General features: G+C 37.1%; 1 protein-coding gene across 4 annotated transcripts in view; it reads right to left on the reverse strand.

Annotated features, from left to right (window-relative positions):
- MSH3 (mutS homolog 3) overlaps positions 1-20,585 on the reverse strand; it is a 112,988-nt gene that overhangs the window by 57,326 nt on the left and 35,077 nt on the right. For all 4 annotated transcript variants that reach the window (XM_072030781.1, XM_072030780.1, XM_072030782.1 and 1 more), the window contains 4 exons: positions 18,036-18,148; positions 16,573-16,687; positions 9,942-10,026; positions 9,206-9,315 (listed from right to left, as the gene is read on the reverse strand). In XM_072030781.1, coding sequence (XP_071886882.1) covers positions 9,206-9,315; positions 9,942-10,026; positions 16,573-16,687; positions 18,036-18,148 — 423 coding nt within the window. The remainder of the gene's footprint in view (positions 1-9,205; positions 9,316-9,941; positions 10,027-16,572; positions 16,688-18,035; positions 18,149-20,585) is intronic.

A 20,585-nucleotide genomic window follows, 5' to 3' on the forward strand; every position in this document is an offset into this window, starting at 1 on the left:
CCCATGTGCTCCTGGGCACACTGTGTGTGCACCAGCAAGCTGGAAGGCACTGGTAGGCAAACGGGAAGTTTCCAACAAGAAGCTCTAAATCTAAAATAAGCATGTAATCAAAATGTGAAAACCTGGGGAAGACTGCCTGTCTTGCCTGTGGTGCATAATGCTCATGGCTTTTGCCACTACAGCCACTAGCAAATACCACCTGTGAGGAATCCGACAAAATCAGGCAGCTCTGCAGGTTGCAGACATCACAACAAGCATCCAGCGGCTTCTGGCCCTGAAGGCAGCTAAATCAAAGAGGTCTTCACATTTTATTGCACGTGAAAAAGGGAGAACGTCACGACTGGATGTGCGCTCAGATACACATAAACGTAGTGGCACTTAAGTGCCAGGATTTTCCAGTGACATACTGGTTTATACTAAAAACAGTAACACTATTCCCCCATCCACCACAAACAACATATATTCACTCCCAGAGCGGCCCTGCCAAAGCAATGCCAGGATTTCCAACAGCAGCCAGGCAACCTGCAGACAGCAGCAGCAGCATGCGGCTACTGTCAGCGAAACCACTAGAAACTAGGGGAAAATGCTTGAAAAAGGGGCTGCTTTCAGCATACCGCATACCTGAGTTTTACATCTCATCCCTGAGAGCCATGGGCACATACCTACCACAGGCCAGCAGCATTACTAAAAATTATGCAACCAAATAACCTAAGAGCAAGCTGCTGGCCTCCACACAACGTATTCAAGGCAGCGGATTTAAGCTTTGTGCATTAATTAGCGAAGCTCTCTGAAACGACAGCTGGATAATGCAAAGGAAATTGGGATGTGTTAGTATCAGTGTCAAAGTAATAAAGCACTCTGCGTGCATGGCTTTGAAGGTAGCTAAAGCTTACACTGAAACTCTAAAAGGTCAGAATCATCAGCCATGATTACACCTTCACGGAGAATGATTAAAACTCGCTGTACTTGAGACCTTGCAATTCCCTGTGCAAGGGAGTGCTGGGCTGCTAAATTATAAACACATGCATCCTGACGAAGAAAATCATCTGTATTTTTATTACAAAAAGACTACGTAAGCACCAGAATTATATTCCAGAACACTGCCAACTTAACTCAAACAGCATGGTTGTATCTATTTGTCCATTTGAAAACATGCAGTAATATGTAAAATACATGCAGATATTCAAAAAACTCCTCCCTTCAAAGCTTAATCTGCCCTTTAATCATCCTCACATATGGCTATGTTACTGTAGCTCCAGTAATCTAAAACTAAGCGTCCATACAGTTTTTCTGCCTTAATCCTACAAATCAGAAAGGGTCAAGAGAATGGCATCCAGTATCAAATGACCCATTTTTTCCACCTGTAAATGAAACATACAGGGATTCCTATTTTGAAAGTCAGAATGTAATGTGAAAAATTATGCAAAACTGCATGTATATGAGGCTGGAAGGACAAGGAAGAGAAATGATAAAAATAGACATGATGAATTTCGAAGTATGCTTTGACACATTCAAAATATTTATAATTTAAACTAATAAACACTTTTTATACTACAATATACTAAGCTGATAAGTTATTAAATTACCTCAAAATAAATTGATACTTCACTCACAATTACTCACCACATCTGATTTACAGTTTAGGATTTCTACTGTTTGTGATTTGGGAAAAAAAAATCTACCTCTAGAAAATCACAATCTAACATTGAAAGAAACTCAATAACTTACACTAAGAAAGTCTCTCATATTTTATAAATTGGCTACAACTCCATTCTCTTTTTAAGTCCACTATTATCATATTCTTTCCCATCTCTATAAACCATGTCAGCAATGTGAATTCTATCCAATTTTCCAAGCAATCTTCTGCAAAATAATGCAACATAAGTCAGCTGACTAAAAGCAATACTGACTTCTGCCATGCTCTTCATCTAAGAATAGCATCATTAATACAATACTAAACTAAAATCACTTTGCAACATATGCATACAAAATCTAACCACAGATTTTTGATTCTAGTATTTAGAAGAACTACTTAAATTAAACCATGTGATACTGTCCTCTTTTATTCTGCTGCCACATACGTGAACAAGAAAGAAAATCTGCAAACAGAAAAATATTTGAATCCTGCACTAAAAATTATCTTGCCATAACAGAAGGCTGCAGATACAAACGCAGTGCACTGAACTGACACCTAAACATCTTAATAATTGAAACCAGCAACCCTAACAGATCTGCTTAGATATTTCCCGTAGAGTGAAACAAACCTAACATTTTTAGGTGCAGTAATTGATCATTACATTTAAAGTATACTGAAACTGATTATGTAACCACTACATAAGAGCCCTAAAAAAATGTAAGTCATATAATGTTTTACTTTTTTATACAAGGTAAATAATTACAAATAAGAATTTATCGGAAAACATTTAACTTAAAAATGCTGTTAATATGGGTTCATTCATCATGGCAAGGTTAAAGCTCAACTACAGTGAATGCATAAAATTGAAATTAATTTTATTAAATTTGTTTAAAGACCACAACAATATGTAAGACTACCAGTGACAAGAATTCAACACCTGGAAAATAAAAATTCAGGGCGTGCAACATCAAATGCAGTTTTCAATGAACTGTGCCTAGATCATAGCCCTAGCAGCCTCCTCCCTAGCTACAGGGCTTTGAACACAGAAAATGCATTCCTTAAACACCAGCAAAATCCAAGATACTCGTGGATACCATGGGTGCCAGAGAAAGGTCCCACACTGCTCACTGCCGGGAAGTTCTGGGGAGGTAACATTACCCAGCTGCCCAGTTCTTCTCTTCTCCTCCTGGCCCCTGATGCTGGCTACTTTTAAGCACAGGACAACACAAAGGCTGTATAGACTTCTGCTGTTTTATATTTTGTCTCACTTTGCCTTTTTCTTGACCTTCCTATAGGATATAGTCTGCAAATGAAGACTTTATACGAGTCTCACACAACGAGAAATTACAAGTATCGAAACAAAGCCATGGCAGAATTACCACTTATCAATCAGTAATCTGTGTATGTCTTTTAAACAGAACAAAACAAAACAAAAACCAGTTTACCTGGCTTTTTGCTTCAATGGTTTTTTTTGAAATTCACGTGACTTTATAGGCTAAATCTTGAATTGTTAAACTACTGCGACCACTGTAATTTCAGACATTAGCAGCGATTAAAAATACAAATAATAATAATTACTACGGTGAAATTTACGTGAAACCTAAAAAATTCACATCCTTCTGCATCTGTTCACTTGTTTTTCCAATATACAGGAGAAACAGTAATTTACTCTCAAACTCATAACGTCTCCTTCCCCTGCACAGAGGTCCAACATTCCCCTAAATAAACACGCAGCCACAAGACAATATTCCAGAATAGATCTCAAATACTTAACAGCAATACACAAGTACTATAAACTTTGTCTTCACATCTGTTAAAAGAATGTAAGAAATATGCAAATGGTAATCAAACACTTTTGTTTACGTTCACACACAATATATTTCAGCTATTTGTGCCAAAAAAGAAAACCGTTTGCTACTTTAGCCTACATGAATGAATGCCTGATTACTACACTTATAAACAGTTAGAGGCAGCTTTCAACGGTACCAAAACACAGCTAGCAAAAATGAATGAATACATATGATGATGCTGCAATCTTTTTCTTTGTAACAATTTTGAGATTCCAGGCATATGTTGTAACCTGCATTTGTGCATTTTATACTGGCACTGATGCTATGAAGTCTTTATGCTTAGGAGGAAAATTTAGCCCACAAAATTGTGCTGTAGGATGGACAGACTTCGTTCCTAAATCTCTGCTACAAAAGAAGATTCTCATCGAGGTCTGGGTGATGATGGTAACAGACACTGACCAGTCTAAATCTGAATTAAGATGTTTTTTTTAAAAAACCTTTAGCTAGTTTATCTTAGATATGGTAACCATTCAGACTACACTTCATGTACAGATGTATAAATACAACAGGACTTGGTACATTCAGAGCAAGAGGAATCAGAATGGTCTGTTTTTATATTAGGAAAGACATGTCATCACCAACATCCCTATAAAGGGACCCCCTTTTTCCCAGTTCTATTGCACATCTCCTCCATACAAAAGGCATTGTGCATTAGGAATAGCAATTTCTACCCTTCCTCCTCTGTAGAGGGACATAAGGAACCATCCTAATTTGCTAAAGCTACAGTCATTCTACGCTCTTGCAGGCAAAGCACATTTAGACTAATAGATATTATTTGTACTATCCTTTAAGGCTTTGATTCAGCCTCAAAAGCATTATCTCATCCAGAACTAGAAGAAACAGGGTATTACAAAGGCCACCGGAATCACAGGAAAAAAAAAAAAAAATCCTGTTTGTGAGGGGTAATTAAAAATATGGTTCACGTAGCCTTGAAAAGCAAAGCTTAAAATGTTTTTGGCAGCTCTCTAAATATACACACTTATCCTCTCTCCTTGAGGTTTAAACATCAGCTTTAACCAGGAAAGTATCAAATGAGTATGAAACCAATTACATATAAACACAGGCAAGAAAAACTACACGGGCTTAGAAGTGTTATAATCAGTTCTAGCAAGCAGTGCGCCTTGCAGACATACATGTGAACAAGGTGAAATACACAGACAGGTCGGGACGAGGGGGGCCTGAAAGGCGGTAAGCGTTGCATTAGTTGACACCCCCTGGAGCGAGCAAAAAGAGGCTCCGTTGCCAGGTACGAGGTCAGGATCACTTCTGAACTCCCTCATTCTGCACTTCCAGACTCAAATTGTTAGCCTGGAGGCATCGGGAGAGGTGTCTGTGTCCACAGCCCCCTCCCAGTCCCACAGAAATGGGCACCATGCCCTGCGCCGTGCAGGCCTGCTGCTGTCCAGCGAGGCCTCTGTCACAGCAAAGGCCCAAAGCCTGGCGAAGCCACTGGTCACTGCCCTCCTCCTGTGAGTACATTTCTTGAAGAGGCTTTTTAATTTTGCTCTAAGTTTGTTCTGACACGCTGAAAGTATTTAGTGGCTTGCAGTACACCAGAAGCAACACACGTACCCCCAAAATGTGCATCTGAAGTCATGTGTGTAGGCAGGGGGTTTCAGCACAGGCTGACAAGGACAAAGCTTGTTGGCCCCGAAGCCCAGAGCACGCTTTCCACGCTGAAAGTTGCATGACTTCTCAGCTGTAAGCTTCGTGCACTCTGCTCTCCACAGTCACACCATTAACCTTACTAACTTCTACATTTCATGCCATAAACAGAGTATTAAGGTAGAATTTAAGCAGTTGACGTTCATGCTGCCTGTCTAAGCTACTTCAAACCATGAGCACCCTCCTCAAAGTAAAGCAGATACCGTCCCAAAGAGAGAGCCAGAGCATTGTGCAAACTAACGTGTTCATGTCACACACATAACAAATGTTTTATGGCTTTCAGTCAGCTGCCCTTCCAACTAAGCTTTCCAAATTTTGGACTATATACTTATCAAACTCATAAACCAAGCACTTTCGCAACAAAGGGAAACACTAGCATTTCCCAGATTATCTTCCACTTAGATAGCAAAGTCTCCACCTTCTCCCTGGCTACAGTACTAGAAATACCACTTCATGATGTCCACCCACTGATATTTAAGATATTCTACCTCTCCAGGAATAGGCTAGAAAAAAAGACTCTTATGCAATGCTTTCTATACATACAGGCCACAGAGTTCTCTGCACACAAATTCTCCTACAATGGCTATAAATTGCTCTGCATGATACATCCATCATTTATCTCAAGTTCTACTTTAAGTACCTCAGCACAGCTCTATCAGCTTTATAGTCAATTTAATATGGACATAATAAAACTTCATGTAATTGTGCTACCTATCCGCCTTTGTCAGTTTCGAACTAACCTTGACAAGGTAGAGGAAGGCGTGTGTTTATCTCATGGAAGCAAATTTCCTACAGATTGTGGAAGAATCAATAGCTGGGCAAGGCACAGAGACCACCTACTACCCAGTGAGGAAAAGAATGCAATATCAGTTCAACAGCTACCTGTTGTCTTTGGACTCCCAACCGTGCAAGCAGCACAGCTACAGCTTGGCGTTAGCTGTAACTCTCAGCTTGGGAAACAGGAAAAGGAAAGGTAAGAATCAGAGTGGGAGTGGGTATCCATGGATGTAACAGGCTGAGAAAGACTCACTAGAGAAATGAGGCTTCAGGCTGTCCACAACTGCCTGGCACTGCTGTTTATGCCACAGCCACAGGACAACATATCCACTACATACAACCAAAGAAGAAACAAAAACTGCAAACCAGACCCACAAGCCTGTGTTAAGCTTATCTTTCTCTTTTTCCTGTAGCTATTGAAAAAGCAATGACTGCCTCACATCAACTTCAGTGGTTCTTTCCTTTAATTTTGTGTTAGGAAAGAAATTACTCTTAAACATTACACACATACAAAGACACAAAGACCACGTTCTTGTACAACACTCTATTCTGAAATGGATGCCTTAGCCCTTTGGCTTTCTCTCTTCTTTCTCTTGCTAAAACCCCACAGCCTTACCAGGAAAGAGCATGCTTTATTCAACCAAAAATGCTCCAAACAACTCAACTTTTGATTTCCTTTTCTTTCCTTTTCACTCCCCTCAAAGTTAGGTGAGAAAGATATTCAATGGGAGTTATGTTTCAAAGACAACATAAGCAGGGCAAGATAATGCTTCTATAATTTACACAAATACAACTCCTATAAAAAACAATGACTTTTCCGATTCCTCCTAAAAAACAAAAAGTAATAATAATAAAAAAAAGTCAGTCCTTAATAATTCATACATTCTTTTCTCTGACATCCTAGTATAACCAGGTGAGTAGTGAGGACATTACACCTTTCTTGGTTACACCTTTTGTTTTTCTGTTCTTTATTCCTCAAAATGGCACATGCCTTTACTTGGAGGCCTTTAAATGCATTACGTCACCGATGAGCTAATGGTTACCTTTAACTTTGCCCAAATACTCTTTCTGTACACATTCTACCTGTACTCAACTTGATACAGTGTTTCTCCACTGGAAATTTAGTCATCATCCCAAGTGGTTTTCAACTACAAGGCATAAAGCTGTAATTACACCCTCTCACTTTTTGATATGCCAAGGGAAATGCACCTACCCACTGACTGGAAAAGATAAAGTATAGAAATCTTGCTTCTGCTGAAAATGACACACCAGGAGGCACAGGTGAATTGCAATTACAGAATGTTCTCTAAGTGCATTTGTGCGCATTACTGGAAACAATACCACTGAATGTCTGATGCACTAAGTACCTGAAATTACAACTTCTAGTCAGGACAGGGAAAAATACATAGAAACAAAATAGCTTTTTCCACATCAACCAAAAAGCATTGTTAACTGTAGCCATAAAACTTCCTCCCATATTGCGAAAAATAGATTGAAAAAGGAAAAGTCTTGATTTTCCACAAGTAGCAAAGAGCAGAGTGACCCAAACTGAGAACTTCTAAAGTTGGTTCTGCATTGAGACAAGGGAGAATTTAAATTTACTAGTTAAGAAAGAAGGCCTGAAGTCCCCTAGCAAGCATTGCGCTACGTCTTATGTCCAGACAACGTCTATCTACACTACTGTTGAATGCTGTTTCACCTGCTGCATCACATACTCAATCATTTGGGAGCAAAGTGGTTAGAGCCACTCCTTTACAGGTCCCCATCTTCACTGCTGCCACTGCATGAGCCCAGAGCCTGTACTCTGGCTCCCCCCTCTGACGACTTTACAAACAATTCCCAAAAGGCTGTAGGGTGCCTATGGGGCTGGAAAAGAATTAAAGTAATTTATTTCAATTTATTTCTGCAAATTGGCCCAGACATTCTATCTAGATGCTTTTAAAGTGAACACAAGACAGATAATCAACTTCCCTAAAGTCTAATACTTTAGGAAGGGTACATTGAAAACCATTTTCAAGTAGGTAAATTCTACACAAGCTATTGTGAAAAGGAAAAAAAAAATGTAATCAATATGTTAAATCCCTGCCAGTAATTGCAGTGTGATACCATCTTACCAGTATTGCTCCTACACAGGAAACAGGTCTCTAATACTCTACATCAACAAAACAGTAGGGGAAAAACAGTAACATACTTTTTTTTTTTTTTTAAAAAAAAAAACTACTGGCAAGAGATTCTGACAAAAAGTCTAGTAAAAAAATTTAGCAGCCATAATTCATAAATACATGTATATAGTGCTTTAGCGTATTAAAAAATTAGCCAAAAAAATTTACTTCAATAGAAACGTTTGTTAACTATCAATAGCAGCAAGATGATAAAGTGCTGGTATACTTTAAAACATGTCCTGTTTACTATATTAATAAATCAAAAACAAAAGTAAAGCAGTGGAAAATTTAATTTTAGTTAACCGAGATAAAATTATTTTCTGTAAAGTATAGCTGAGATGAATAACACAACTGACTTAATTTTACACTGATAACTCTCAGGATATTCATGTGCAAAGGAAGAGATCCAAAAACTTAAAATGCAGATGAACAAATATCACATGTAAAGACTCAGCACTGATATGCAGTAGCAAGTTCAACAGTCTAATAAATCCTACAAAGAGAAATGAGAAAAGGCAGAGTCCATTTCAAGACAAAGTAAAGCCAAGATGATAGGTATTACAAAAAAAAAAAAAGGCATTTTCAAAGCATTACAATATAAAGCATATCTTAAAATACATGAGTGAGCAAACAATCATCACATTTCAGAACTACTAAAAAGAAACACTTCATATTCAACACACTGTTTACAGGGATAACAGAAACATCCACCACTAATTCAGAACAAATAAAATGCATTAAGGATGCAAATACTTGCTTAAGGCAAGAAACAAATGAAACACTAATTAGCAAATTTAGGAATAATGTATCTTCCACCAGCAGTAATACTCACCCATGGTCTGAAAAAGGATACTGAATTAAACTGGCACTCAATCTGATTTCTGCACAGCAATTTCTAACTTGCTCCAAACCTACTAAGCTGAATTACTCAGATGTTCTGTGCCCAGAGTGGCAAAACTCTCTCAAACCATTACGTACGATGTCAACATCTTCTACTGTATCATTTTCTGCATAAACTCTACTACGGATCTCAGATCTTAGGGAAACATAAACACTGAGAATACTCATCATCATTTTAAAATATGGATTTAGTCTAAGATAAAGAGATGTCTAACCTGGATTTCATGAGGGGCTGAGTTACCCATTTCTTCAGTCTCCGACGGCCAAAAGAAGTTTTGGTATGATCCAAGACCCAGAGTAGGCTTCCTTTTGTTTTCATATCAGTCTAAAATAATAAAAATAGCATAATTGCTTTTAACTGAGCAATCAGTTATGTACTTAAAGAATCTTCACTATGTAAGCATTCTGTTCAGACTTCAAGATATCGCAACTACATTAGTTTACTGATCTTTTTCATGAATAACATCTTACATAAAGCATCTCCATCATTCATGAGTTACTTGAGTATGTTTTTCCTTTAGTCAGAAAATGTTTTTAGAAAATGACACAAATAAAGTCAACATGTTAAATTAAGTCTGTGCATAAACCACTAGCACAGGAAAAAAAAAAAAGAAAAAAAAAAGAACACTATTGCATCTATATCACTTGATAGCACTTTTTCAAGAACTCTGAAAGGTCTTCAGGAAACGTCTTTGCTAGACAAAGTACAGTAAAGTTTCTAGCTCATACTTATAGTCAGTAGAGATTACCTTTCATTTATACCTCTGAAAACATAACCCTCCTTCAATCTGACCCCATTTAAAATAATTTTAACATCTGGCTGATATTTTCAAATCAACTTAATTACCTTTATTGGGAACAGTATGTCAAACAACTCTGAAAATCTCCAAATTGAAAACAAACAAACAAACAAAAAAAAAAAAAAAAAACAAACACTCAATTTTTCCTTACTTGATTCTGTAAAATTTCAAGATTTTTCATTGTTGTCCCATTAATTGTCATGTATTCAGTTTCACTTGACAACCGTTTGAAATTGCTGAGGAAAGGAATTTCAGAGGTTACATTTCACATATGGGTACAGATTTAATGGTTAGTCAAATTCCTCACACTAGAGAACTCATCAGCTATATGAAGCAAAACAAAAAAAATAAAAAAAAAGAAATTAAAATCTATTCAAATAAATAAGAGAACTGAACACCAACAACATCTATTGTTTTGCTGCTCAGATAAACAATATTTGAAGACTCGCTTGCCCAAATTCCTACAATGATTCCAACAAAGCTTAGAATAAAATTGAGCTTTCCTGTTATCTAATCCCAATGCACTAAATTGTTAAGGAAATGCCCCTTCTTCAGTCTATGATGAAATTAAGGAAGTACATGCTTTTGTTAGCATACTGTTCTGATCAATGTGGGATTAGAGGCAGGGATAATAAGAAGAAATAATACTTTGAGAGCAAAACAGATTTTAACACCATTCATCATCAAAACTGCATAACAAAAGACATATTCTTAATTTTTCTTTCTAATACTACCAATTTAAAACTGCCCGTTAGTGTCATTATTTAAGAAAAGAAAAATATGGCATACTTAAACTATTTCATTTTCTTTCGAATATGACATAACTGTGACCAAAATGACTTAACTTTTTAACACTTCCTAACACAACAGGAAGAGACCAACCCAAATGTTACATATAGCTAAGCAAAACACTGAATAGAACCAACATTAATAACTGTATTAGATATGTAATATTAGGTGTGAAAAGTATCTCAGTCTAAGATATGCAAATGTAGTAGTTGGGATAGTGAAGTGAAGTGCAAGAACCCCACTAAATGCTTTTGACAAATCAAGTCATGATTGTCTAGGTTAATCATACTGCTGACTGCACTTCGCACAAAATCTAGGACGCTCTTTATTGTCTCAGCTGGAAAAGAATGACTTGCTGGGTAGGATTTAAAATTGCTTTCTTGAATTTTCATACAATTTTTTGAGTGCACTCCATTTTAATTCTGTGGGGGAGCACTAAGTGCTTGAACTTTTCTGCCAGGGATACACAGCTGCACTATATTTTTTTTTTTAAAAAAGGCACTAAAATTTCCAGCAAATAATAAATTCAGAAATATTCAGAGGGTAATGGTATATATTCAAGTTGTTTGCAGGTGTTTGGGCCTGCTAGTGAATATATTCTTAAATAATGGGTCAAATTAAAACTACTTTCTGCAAAATTATTAAAAAAAAAAAAAGTCGATTTATCGGAGAGGATAAATTCATGGACAGCTGGAAAGTACAGCTGACTCAAAAAACTCACAGTCAGCATTATTCTGCTCTAGCATGCTATCGCAGCAACCAGCAAACTTGACCAGAAAAACAAAACACTGGAGACAAAAGGAGCACTGTCTTCCAAAAAGTACACAACATTAAAAGCAACCAAACAAAATTTCATGATATTCTGTCACAACTGGTGGTGCTGGAAAAAATTAAATCGGAATAATGCCCACTCGGCTTCCAGTCCCCATAATCAACACCAAATCCTAGCCACTCTTCCAAAAGCACCTAATCTACATCTAGGGCTTTCCTAACCTGCGTTTTCCCCTGTCTTTATTTATTTATTTATTTATTTATTTATTTGTGTGTGTGTATGTGTGTGTGTGTGTGTGTGCGTGTACAGTTATATATATAAAGCGCCTATCACTATATTGATAAACACTCTTTGGAACAACTCTGATGGCAGGGGTAAGTACAGGAGTTAGCCTGTTAGTACCTCACCACTTCTGTTTCCAACCAATTTAAAATTTAAAAATAAAAAATAAATTATCTATGTTTTACATTATCCAGCTGTGAGTTTTATCTGAGTTACTCCAACCCTGCTATTAACCCTGGTAACTGAGAGCTTAAAGTACATGAATAATAGCCAAGATCAACTGCAGAATATGCCCAACCAACAATTCCAGATGTCACAGCAAAGACATGTTTTGCTTCCACCCCCTCATCTTCCTTCAGCTTGGGATCAGAACTTGATAAAAATGTGAACAAAGGCAGACTCTTCGTAGGGAATTTAGGGATTAAATTACATGAGAAGGAGGTTGTAAACAAATATTAAGCCAGTGCTGGTTTTACAGTGAGGGTGTCACACAATCCTCCTGAGAAGTTCTAAATGTGCTGCTATCAGCCATCTTCTGCATCAGCAAACATGACTCTTCAAAATCGCTTCAGATGGAGCACTACACATTAGTTCCTTCTGCAGGTGACAGTGTGACCTGAGTTTCAAAGAACAGACTTGCAGCTACCTGAAGTACTTGAACTGCACAAAGCACTAGTGATGGAAATAGCTGGTTATCCCACTACTGAAGTGCAGGCCAAGGTAGGATTATGCTGCCTTGGATGAGAAAAATAAAAACGAGGAAACAAACAGAAATACAAGCTTCTTGTAGGATTTATATGACTTTTAGGGAATGCTTATTAGAAAGAGGTTGCTATTCAGAGAACAGTTTTTCAGAGTAGAACCTCACTTAACTGTGAGTATTAAAGGGTTACTATGATTGCTTTAGAACCGTAAACTACATCCGCAGACTTCTGAGGTTTGTATGTTACCTGTGAAATTTTATCTTCTTGGTCATTCTGCATCCTGAGAATCTTACAGAATAGGGCACTTTCTATGTTTTACTCATTATTCTCGCCACAGAAGACATTATATATAATTTCACGCTAAGCAACACAGCCTAGGTGAATGTGTGTCGTTCAACGCATTAGTTTTCAACTACTTTAATTTTGCAAATCTCCAGTAACTTCACAGCAAATCTCCAAGACACTGTTTTGAAAGCCTACTAAGCAGCAGATTTTCTTTGCTCAATTACCTTTTACAGACCTCTAGAATCAATGTCTTCAAAACTTCAGTCAGTGAATAAACCTATGCATTTGAACAAGAACTGTAGGAATTCCTGTTCAGCTTCAAGGAGTAAAAACCAGCCTCTTCATTTCTCAAAACCATTTGCTTTGGGTATGAAAGACGTTTACCAGCCTAAGTCATGAAGGACCTCAAACCCAGATTATGTTCTCTATTTAATTAACTAGACTTTTAAACTTGTTAGTGAATACTGCTGCGGGGCTAGAATTTCTGATCTGGTTCCCTGATGTAACAGCAGTCCACAAATTCCCAACTAAAACAGTTAACAAAATAAAATGAACAAACACAAAACAAAACTTAGAAATACAAAACACAATACAAGTACAGAAATAAGAGAAGCTGGAAGGAGTAGGACAAATAAAAATACCCTCCATCATTTTTAGCCTCAATTAGTCTTTTTCTCCACTGAACTCACCCCAAGGGGTGTGCCTGCAGCCTTGCTCTCCCCAGGTGGCTGTTTGCTCTCAGACCACTTTCCTTGCATGCAGCCTCAGCATTCATACAAGCTCCAAACTTCCAGAGAGTTGCCACCCTTCTGTGGTCTCCAGAGATAACGCATAAAGAGTATCTCCTTGGGGTGATACTCTGAAAAACAGGCTTTTCCTTTTCCAGTCCCTCATGCTCCTGAACTAACCCTGAAACACCCCAAAGTCTTTTCAGTACTCCTTTCTCAGAGTCTTACACATTGTGAGTGTGGGAAATAAACCTATGTGTTGTCTCGTATACGTGATTATTTTTGGAATTAACACACAAGAGATATGGAACCCATATACACATCATTTCTTCAATTTCAATGACATCTCCCCTGAAAATTCAAGGAAGACCACCATTTTAAGCTGAGTGCATTTACAATTTCATTGCACAAACTCCTTCCCACTCCTATAATAAAGTAAAATCATCTACCCTCTTGTTGAAGTCTTTCAACACCTTCCTTTTCATCACCTTTCCTTCCTTTCTTCACCTTCCTCATAGTCACATTAGCTTCTGTCTCTGGCTTGTCTCTTTTTGACTTCTGTCTCTGTCTTCTACCTTCACTGCTGATAGTTCTTCAATCCCAAAGCTACTCTCCACTTTCTGAACACAGCTGTTTTCTCCACCAATTCCCCAACTTCCTTGAGCTAATCTGTCACTGGTCAAACACTAAGAATTACAGTCTCTCTCTTCTGTTTCTAATATGCTGGAAAGTATGAACATAAAACAACAATGCACTGAGACACATTTCCCAGCAAATGCTATGCAAATGATGATTTTTCAAGCAAAACTGGTTACTCAGCTGTCCTTGAAAACCTCTCCAATAACAGTGTCTCAGTGGGCAGAGTTATTAGAACATACCAGTAAAAAACCTTATCTCACTCATTGTTCAGTCTACTTTTATTTGATGTAGCAGTTCCAGCGCAGCCTAGCCAAATCGTAGGGTCCCACAGTGGCACAAACACTTTTCTTTAAAAAATAAAAATACCATTTTGTTTATGAACTTAAAACTGTATTTCATATCTTCTCCTGAATATTAAAACAGAATTAATTTTCCCCCAGTAGTGAAGATCCCTCATAATTTACGTGATATTTCAGGAATCATACTATTAATTTCAGATGGAATTCTGTTCAACTGGGAGAAGAGCATTAGGGTGTTTATCAGAAGAAGGTATAATTGTGTAAAGAATTTTTTTTTTGTCATTCTTCCTATCAAATAGGTATTTTTCATCCAGATTTGTGTCACACCAATAAACTGAAAACTATCTCACAGCTCTGACTCCATGCTCACTGACTCATCAGTATATGCTCACTGACCTGAATTCTCCTAGGAATTTTAAGTTGCTTGACAGTACAATGAAATTATTTCTCTTCTATTTCCTGCAGAATCACAGAAAATCCACAAACTTGACACCCTTTGTTTTAAAGTCTCTCCCTTTTCAGCATTTATATATTTCACTGACATTAGAAAAGTATTTAAGTTGAGGCTGGCTCAACATTTGGCTGACTTCACTATACGTGAAGGTATTTGGCTCATTTCAATAAATGTGACACACTAAAAACATCAAGTAGAAGTCAGTATTGGGTAGTCCAAGCAGCAAAAGCATTAAAAATAAATACAGTAGAATCCAAGCTCCTGAACACTGTTATCTTGAAGAACTTATTTTATTTCTTCGTAGCATATTACCAAGATGTCAAACAGTTCATTGCATCAGTTGAGTGGGAACAACACCACAGTGGTAGGACACCACAGGTTACAGTACTTCTTGGGGGATGAAGCAGGGGGGAAAGCTTAGAAGACACCAGAGGTATTGCCTTCTCATTAGACCTACAAGCCCAGCAAAGTTTCTGTTTACATTTTAATGGTACTTGTAGAGGGGAAGAGCAGAAGTGCAACTTATGGAAGAAAATCCATTCCAAAATCCAGAATACCCAGTTATATTTAATTTCCAAGTATTATAGAAGATATTTGAAAGTTGTTTAACGCTGATACCTGCAGTCATTTTTTAATGCAATTGTATTTTAAAATAAAAAAGATAATGTAGGGAACCCTTCAAAATGAGGCTTGAAATTCTAAGAATATCATACAACATGTGAATGAGCTACAGACAACAAAAAGTATTTCTAAGTTTCTAGTTTGCAGCCAGGCTTACTTATTTAAATACTAGCTATTTACAGGACAAAGGCATACTGAGACAGCCAAGAGAATATTTTGAACAGGATCCATGACAGAGAAAGCTGTTTTCATGAAGCCTTTATTAAGCCTTGAAGCTTTGATGATATTTTCAAACCTAAGCCAAATTGGATATCAACATTTCATACTTCTATAATAAAAAAAAAAAAAGACAAAAAGATGCTTGAGTGGCAATATCTTTCCATTTTCTTTTGATTCCACCTGTATATTATTATAATTTTGAGTACTCACTTGAGCATATCTAATAAATCTACAAGCTGTTACTACCTAAGAGAAGGTAAGTTTATTTTCATGGCTGTGTGTTTTTCTAGTAACCTTGCATAAATAGTAAAGATCTATGAAAAAGTTTTTGTAAGACTGGTTCCCTACTCCTAGATACCAGTAAGCCAACTCAAGGGATTTTTCAGAAAGCCAGGATGTGCTGTCTGCCTGTTTTCTTTTTGCTTGTTAACTGGATTCACCAACTTAAACAGATCTGCTGAGTACTGTCTAAACATTGCGATGTTAGCATTTATATCTGCTTCCAAAGTTACAACGAGGGAACATGATTTACACACCTCCATGGCAAAATAAAACAGCATCTTACAAAACTAAATTACAGCACTGAAAGTTCATAAAAAGCTGCCAAAAAAAGCCTTGGTTCATAGAGTAAAACTGAGCTTGAGATATGATAGCTGGTATTTATTGACAAACTGTACAGTTTACCTCCTAGTATCTACAATTTTTGCACCTTTGTTCATCTTTAATAACACTTGGCTGCAGTAGCTGCTCATTTACATTAATGATAGTAACGTCTATAAGAACATACTTCATATAGAACTTCATGAAACACCACTTGGAAAAACAAAATCACTTGATTCCTTCAGTTCTGATTAAGAGCTTAGATTTTATAAAGATGATGTTTATCACTCCAGGTGGGCTCATTTCATTGAAAGGAAGTTGTCTGTTAAAAGTTGCAAGATACCCCTCGTATTGGTGCTTTGAATTGGAAATTTATATAAGGTAACTTACCTTGGATTGTAAAGCATCTTTTCTAAATTAAATTCCTTGAGGTATGCAATTACTGCTGCCAGAGCACAAATAACAGGCTTATCCAAGCTTAGTATTACAGATAGTTTTTGAGGACCTAAAAAAAAGAAAAATTTCCATGTGAAATTACTGTTTTCCATGAATGCATTTTAGAAAAAGTATAATCTATTTTTCAATATTTAATCTAATAAAAATCTTTATTATGTGTATAGTGTTCTATGTTATCTACAGATCAACACAAAGTGGTTCCAAAATAATATTTATGATTCCCAAAATTGTAGACTTCTGCAATAATGCAAACATATTACGAAATTCAAAACATTCGACTCCACAGGTTTTTCCTCACAAAAATGAGTAGCTGTCGGCATAAGAAATTTCTAAATATACATACTAAGTACTGAATTCTGAAATCTTGAAATAATGTAAGCAACATCTGCACAAGTTAAAAGGAATAAAAAGGCCTTGGCACGTGTACTGATGATTTATCTGCCTCAGCAAGTTTGCAAATAAGGTTCCATCTTGGTAAGACAGCTATTTGTATCACAGTGTCTCTAGACAGTGCTTTACCGCAGTGCCTGTTCCAGATGGAACAGTAAAATTCACTCCATGATATCTCAATATAAAAGGATTTATTTTTTAAATGAAGGCTTGTCAGAGACATTTTTAAAGCTGTTCTTCTGTTCTTAGTGTCAGCACATACAAGAACTTAAAGAAACATTTCAGATGCATCATTTCCCTCAGTTGCAATATATGTGTGAATTTATATCTGTCTAAACATACTTCTTCAAGACATGAGAAAAGAGATGCTAGCCCTGCATTCACTTGTATGTAAATAACATTTGTTTTCAAGGATCACTTCCTCCAAGCTCAAAACTGGTCCCAGTGTGCAGAAAATGAAGCAAAGAGTAGCAGGAGGCCTGCATGGATGAACAAGATGCTCCAGACTAAAACATAAAAGGTAAGAAGATGAAAGGTGGAAGCAGGGACAGGTGACCCAGGAGGAATACAGAGACACTGTTCAAGCTTGCAGAGTTTCGGAAAGCCAGAGCCTACCTGAGATTGAAACTGGAAAGATACATGAAGTGCAACAAGAGCTTCTATAAGTACATCAGCAGCAGAAGTAAGACAAGGGAAAATACAGGCCTGCTACTGAATGGGCAAGTGGATCTGGTGACAAAGGACATGGAAGAAGCTGAGGAACTCAATGCCTTCTTGGCCTTGGTCTTTGCTAGTAAGATTTGCCTTGCAGAATTCCAGGCCTTTGAGACCAGTGAAAAAGTCTAGAGCAAGGAAGATTCATCCTTAATAGAGGAGAATCAAGGCAGGGACATTTAAATAAACCAGATGTAGACAAGCCCATGGAGTCTGTGATGCACCCACACGTATTCATCCTCTATGTAAAAGCTAATGGGATGCATGCTTCAAAGACATTCTGAATTACATACCTGTAATATCAGGCACTTCTTTTGCATAAAAATCTGTAATTAGTTGGAAAGCATGTGTATATTCAAAATGGTGGTTCCCCATTCTTTCTATCCTAATTCTGTCATCTCGTAACCTGCAAACAAAATACAGATTGACTTTCAACATTTATGCTCCTTTCTTTCAGTTTTCCAATATCAGGAAGAGAATGGGTAGAGAAATGATGAGATTAGCTACTCAAGTGGATTGAGAACATTTTGAGATTTATTTTTGTTTTAAAACTTCCTTTTTCCACTGCAAAAGTAAAACAAACAACAACAAGACAGCAACAGCAAACTTGCCCAAAAGAGACTTAAAAAGGTTATCTCATATACCTGCAAGGTAAATATATTTTCATCAGTTATAACAAGTGTTTACTTTATCTGTTCTTGAAGTCCTATGACGGTAAAACAATTAAGCCATTTTCATATGTAATCTTTTACCATATTTAATTGTGCCTGATCTTTAAAGGCTTTCTTCACTGCTGTGCAATTTGCTGCAATATTAACCTACTGCACTTTTCCTTATATGCAGCAGAAGTATTCCTCTGCTTTATTCCCTAACTATCTAAGACTCTTCTCTTCCTTGTGCTAAAGGACTCGATTTCGTTCAATCTTTTCGTGGAGAACATATGCTAGGCCTCTCAGCATCCCACGGTTGTTCTTTTGCTCCACTACTTTTGATTGGTATCTTTGAAGTCTTCCAAAGATGGACACAGAATTCTGACTTGGCATATTCCTCAGCACAAAGCTGAGAAAAAGGATCAACAAAAAGCGCTTCATCTTTGGTACAATTTCATTTTTTTCTAGCATGACATTTATGACTGCTGTCCAGCTTTAAATCTGTTAAACTCACTTTTCTGCAAAACTGTTCCTTTGTATTCTGTCCACTTACCCATATTTGCAAAGTCATCGTTGCTGCAAAGATTCAGCAACTTACACTACAGAAATTACCACAGTTCTGTCATGCTACTCATCCGGGCTGTCAAGGAGTTAAAAATAACAATTTAGTCCTCCCAATATGCCTGCAGATCCTCCCAGCTTAACAGGATCTACAAATGTAGGAAACTTACTGTTCCACCACTGAGCCAAATGAGCTCTACTCAATGAACCCTTCCATGCAGACAGCAAATAATTGAGAACTACACCTGCAGAGGACTCCATCCAGTTTTGCAACCCATAAGAAATTCATCTAGCATATTTCTTGTGACCCCTACTTCCACAGCCTACTTATTAAGGAAGTGGAAGAACCTTAATTCATTGCACCATACATGAGATCCAAGTTGCTCAGTACCTGGCTCAAGAGATCTGAGATGCCAACACCTGAGTCCAAGAAAAGCATGTGTGCAACATTTACGAGACACAACTTTTCTACACTGCTTATTCTTACAACCTGCTCATTGAAATTAAAACTGGATGCCATAACATTAGCTGAATTTTTACAGCTAGTAACACAGCATCTAATATTTGTGATGGTCAAAAACAAAAAAACAACAACAACAACAACAAAAAAAACTACAAAAGAAACCCTGCAACCTTTGAGTATAATTATATATCCCCAGACTGAGCACTGAAGAAGCAACTGGTATAAAGCTGCCAGCAAAAGGTGTATATAAAACCTACTCAAAGTATCCAAGCACAAGTCTCATATTACCATGGGACATGAATTAACCAAGTACCCCCAGCACATTGGAATTATGCCAATGAGAGGGATGTGTAGGTGTTATAGGAAGGAAATAAATCAATACCCCTCTTGCAGTGCTTTTCAACTTCACACACACATATTTAAAAAAAAATCGGCATTACATATTCTCTTCTGAAAAGATCAATACATCTCTGAGGCTCAATTCTTAAACATGAAAGTTATTTTCCTATAACACATGTCAAACTAGCAGCCTTAGGTTTTTCTCAGCACATCCTAGATGATCCCTTCCTTATTTCAAGTGCCTTAGTTTTAGTTGACTGATCCAATTAAGTTTTCAGTCTTCAGACCCGCTGGGATTCTCCTCTGCTCCAACCCTGTTCAGAACATGCAAACATTTTAAAAGCAAATGGATATACGTAAAAGACAATTAGTCCGCGTTTCTCAACCTCTGGTAGCAATCTGCTGTTTTCTTCCTTGCATCTTTCACCTGCTCCAGCCTTCACGACCAATCTGCTCTAACACATCCATCCATTTTGCTTATAAATGAGCAAACAAAGTCACTACAGCATTTTGCAAGAACACCTGTTAAGCATTAAACTTTTTAAAACTAGACCATTCAGTGATTTCTAAAGACTTACACATATTTTAGTGTTTCTATTCCAGATGCAGGTATTGCCAAACAAATATCTGATATCTTGTCTATCTAAAAGTATACGTATGATATTCTTGACAATGTCCAAAAAATGGAAGATTTAGAATCCTATTCTACATATGGAGAACTCTGAATTTTTATCAACATGTATCAAAACAAAATTCGCTGCAGAAGGTTTTCATGTCTGTCCTTTGCTTAGCCACATGCCCACCCACAGGCCATTTTCTTGATTATAGCC

The sequence above is a fragment of the Anas platyrhynchos genome, chromosome Z, assembly GCF_047663525.1.
Source record: "Anas platyrhynchos isolate ZD024472 breed Pekin duck chromosome Z, IASCAAS_PekinDuck_T2T, whole genome shotgun sequence".
Classification (NCBI taxonomy): domain Eukaryota; kingdom Metazoa; phylum Chordata; class Aves; order Anseriformes; family Anatidae; genus Anas; species Anas platyrhynchos.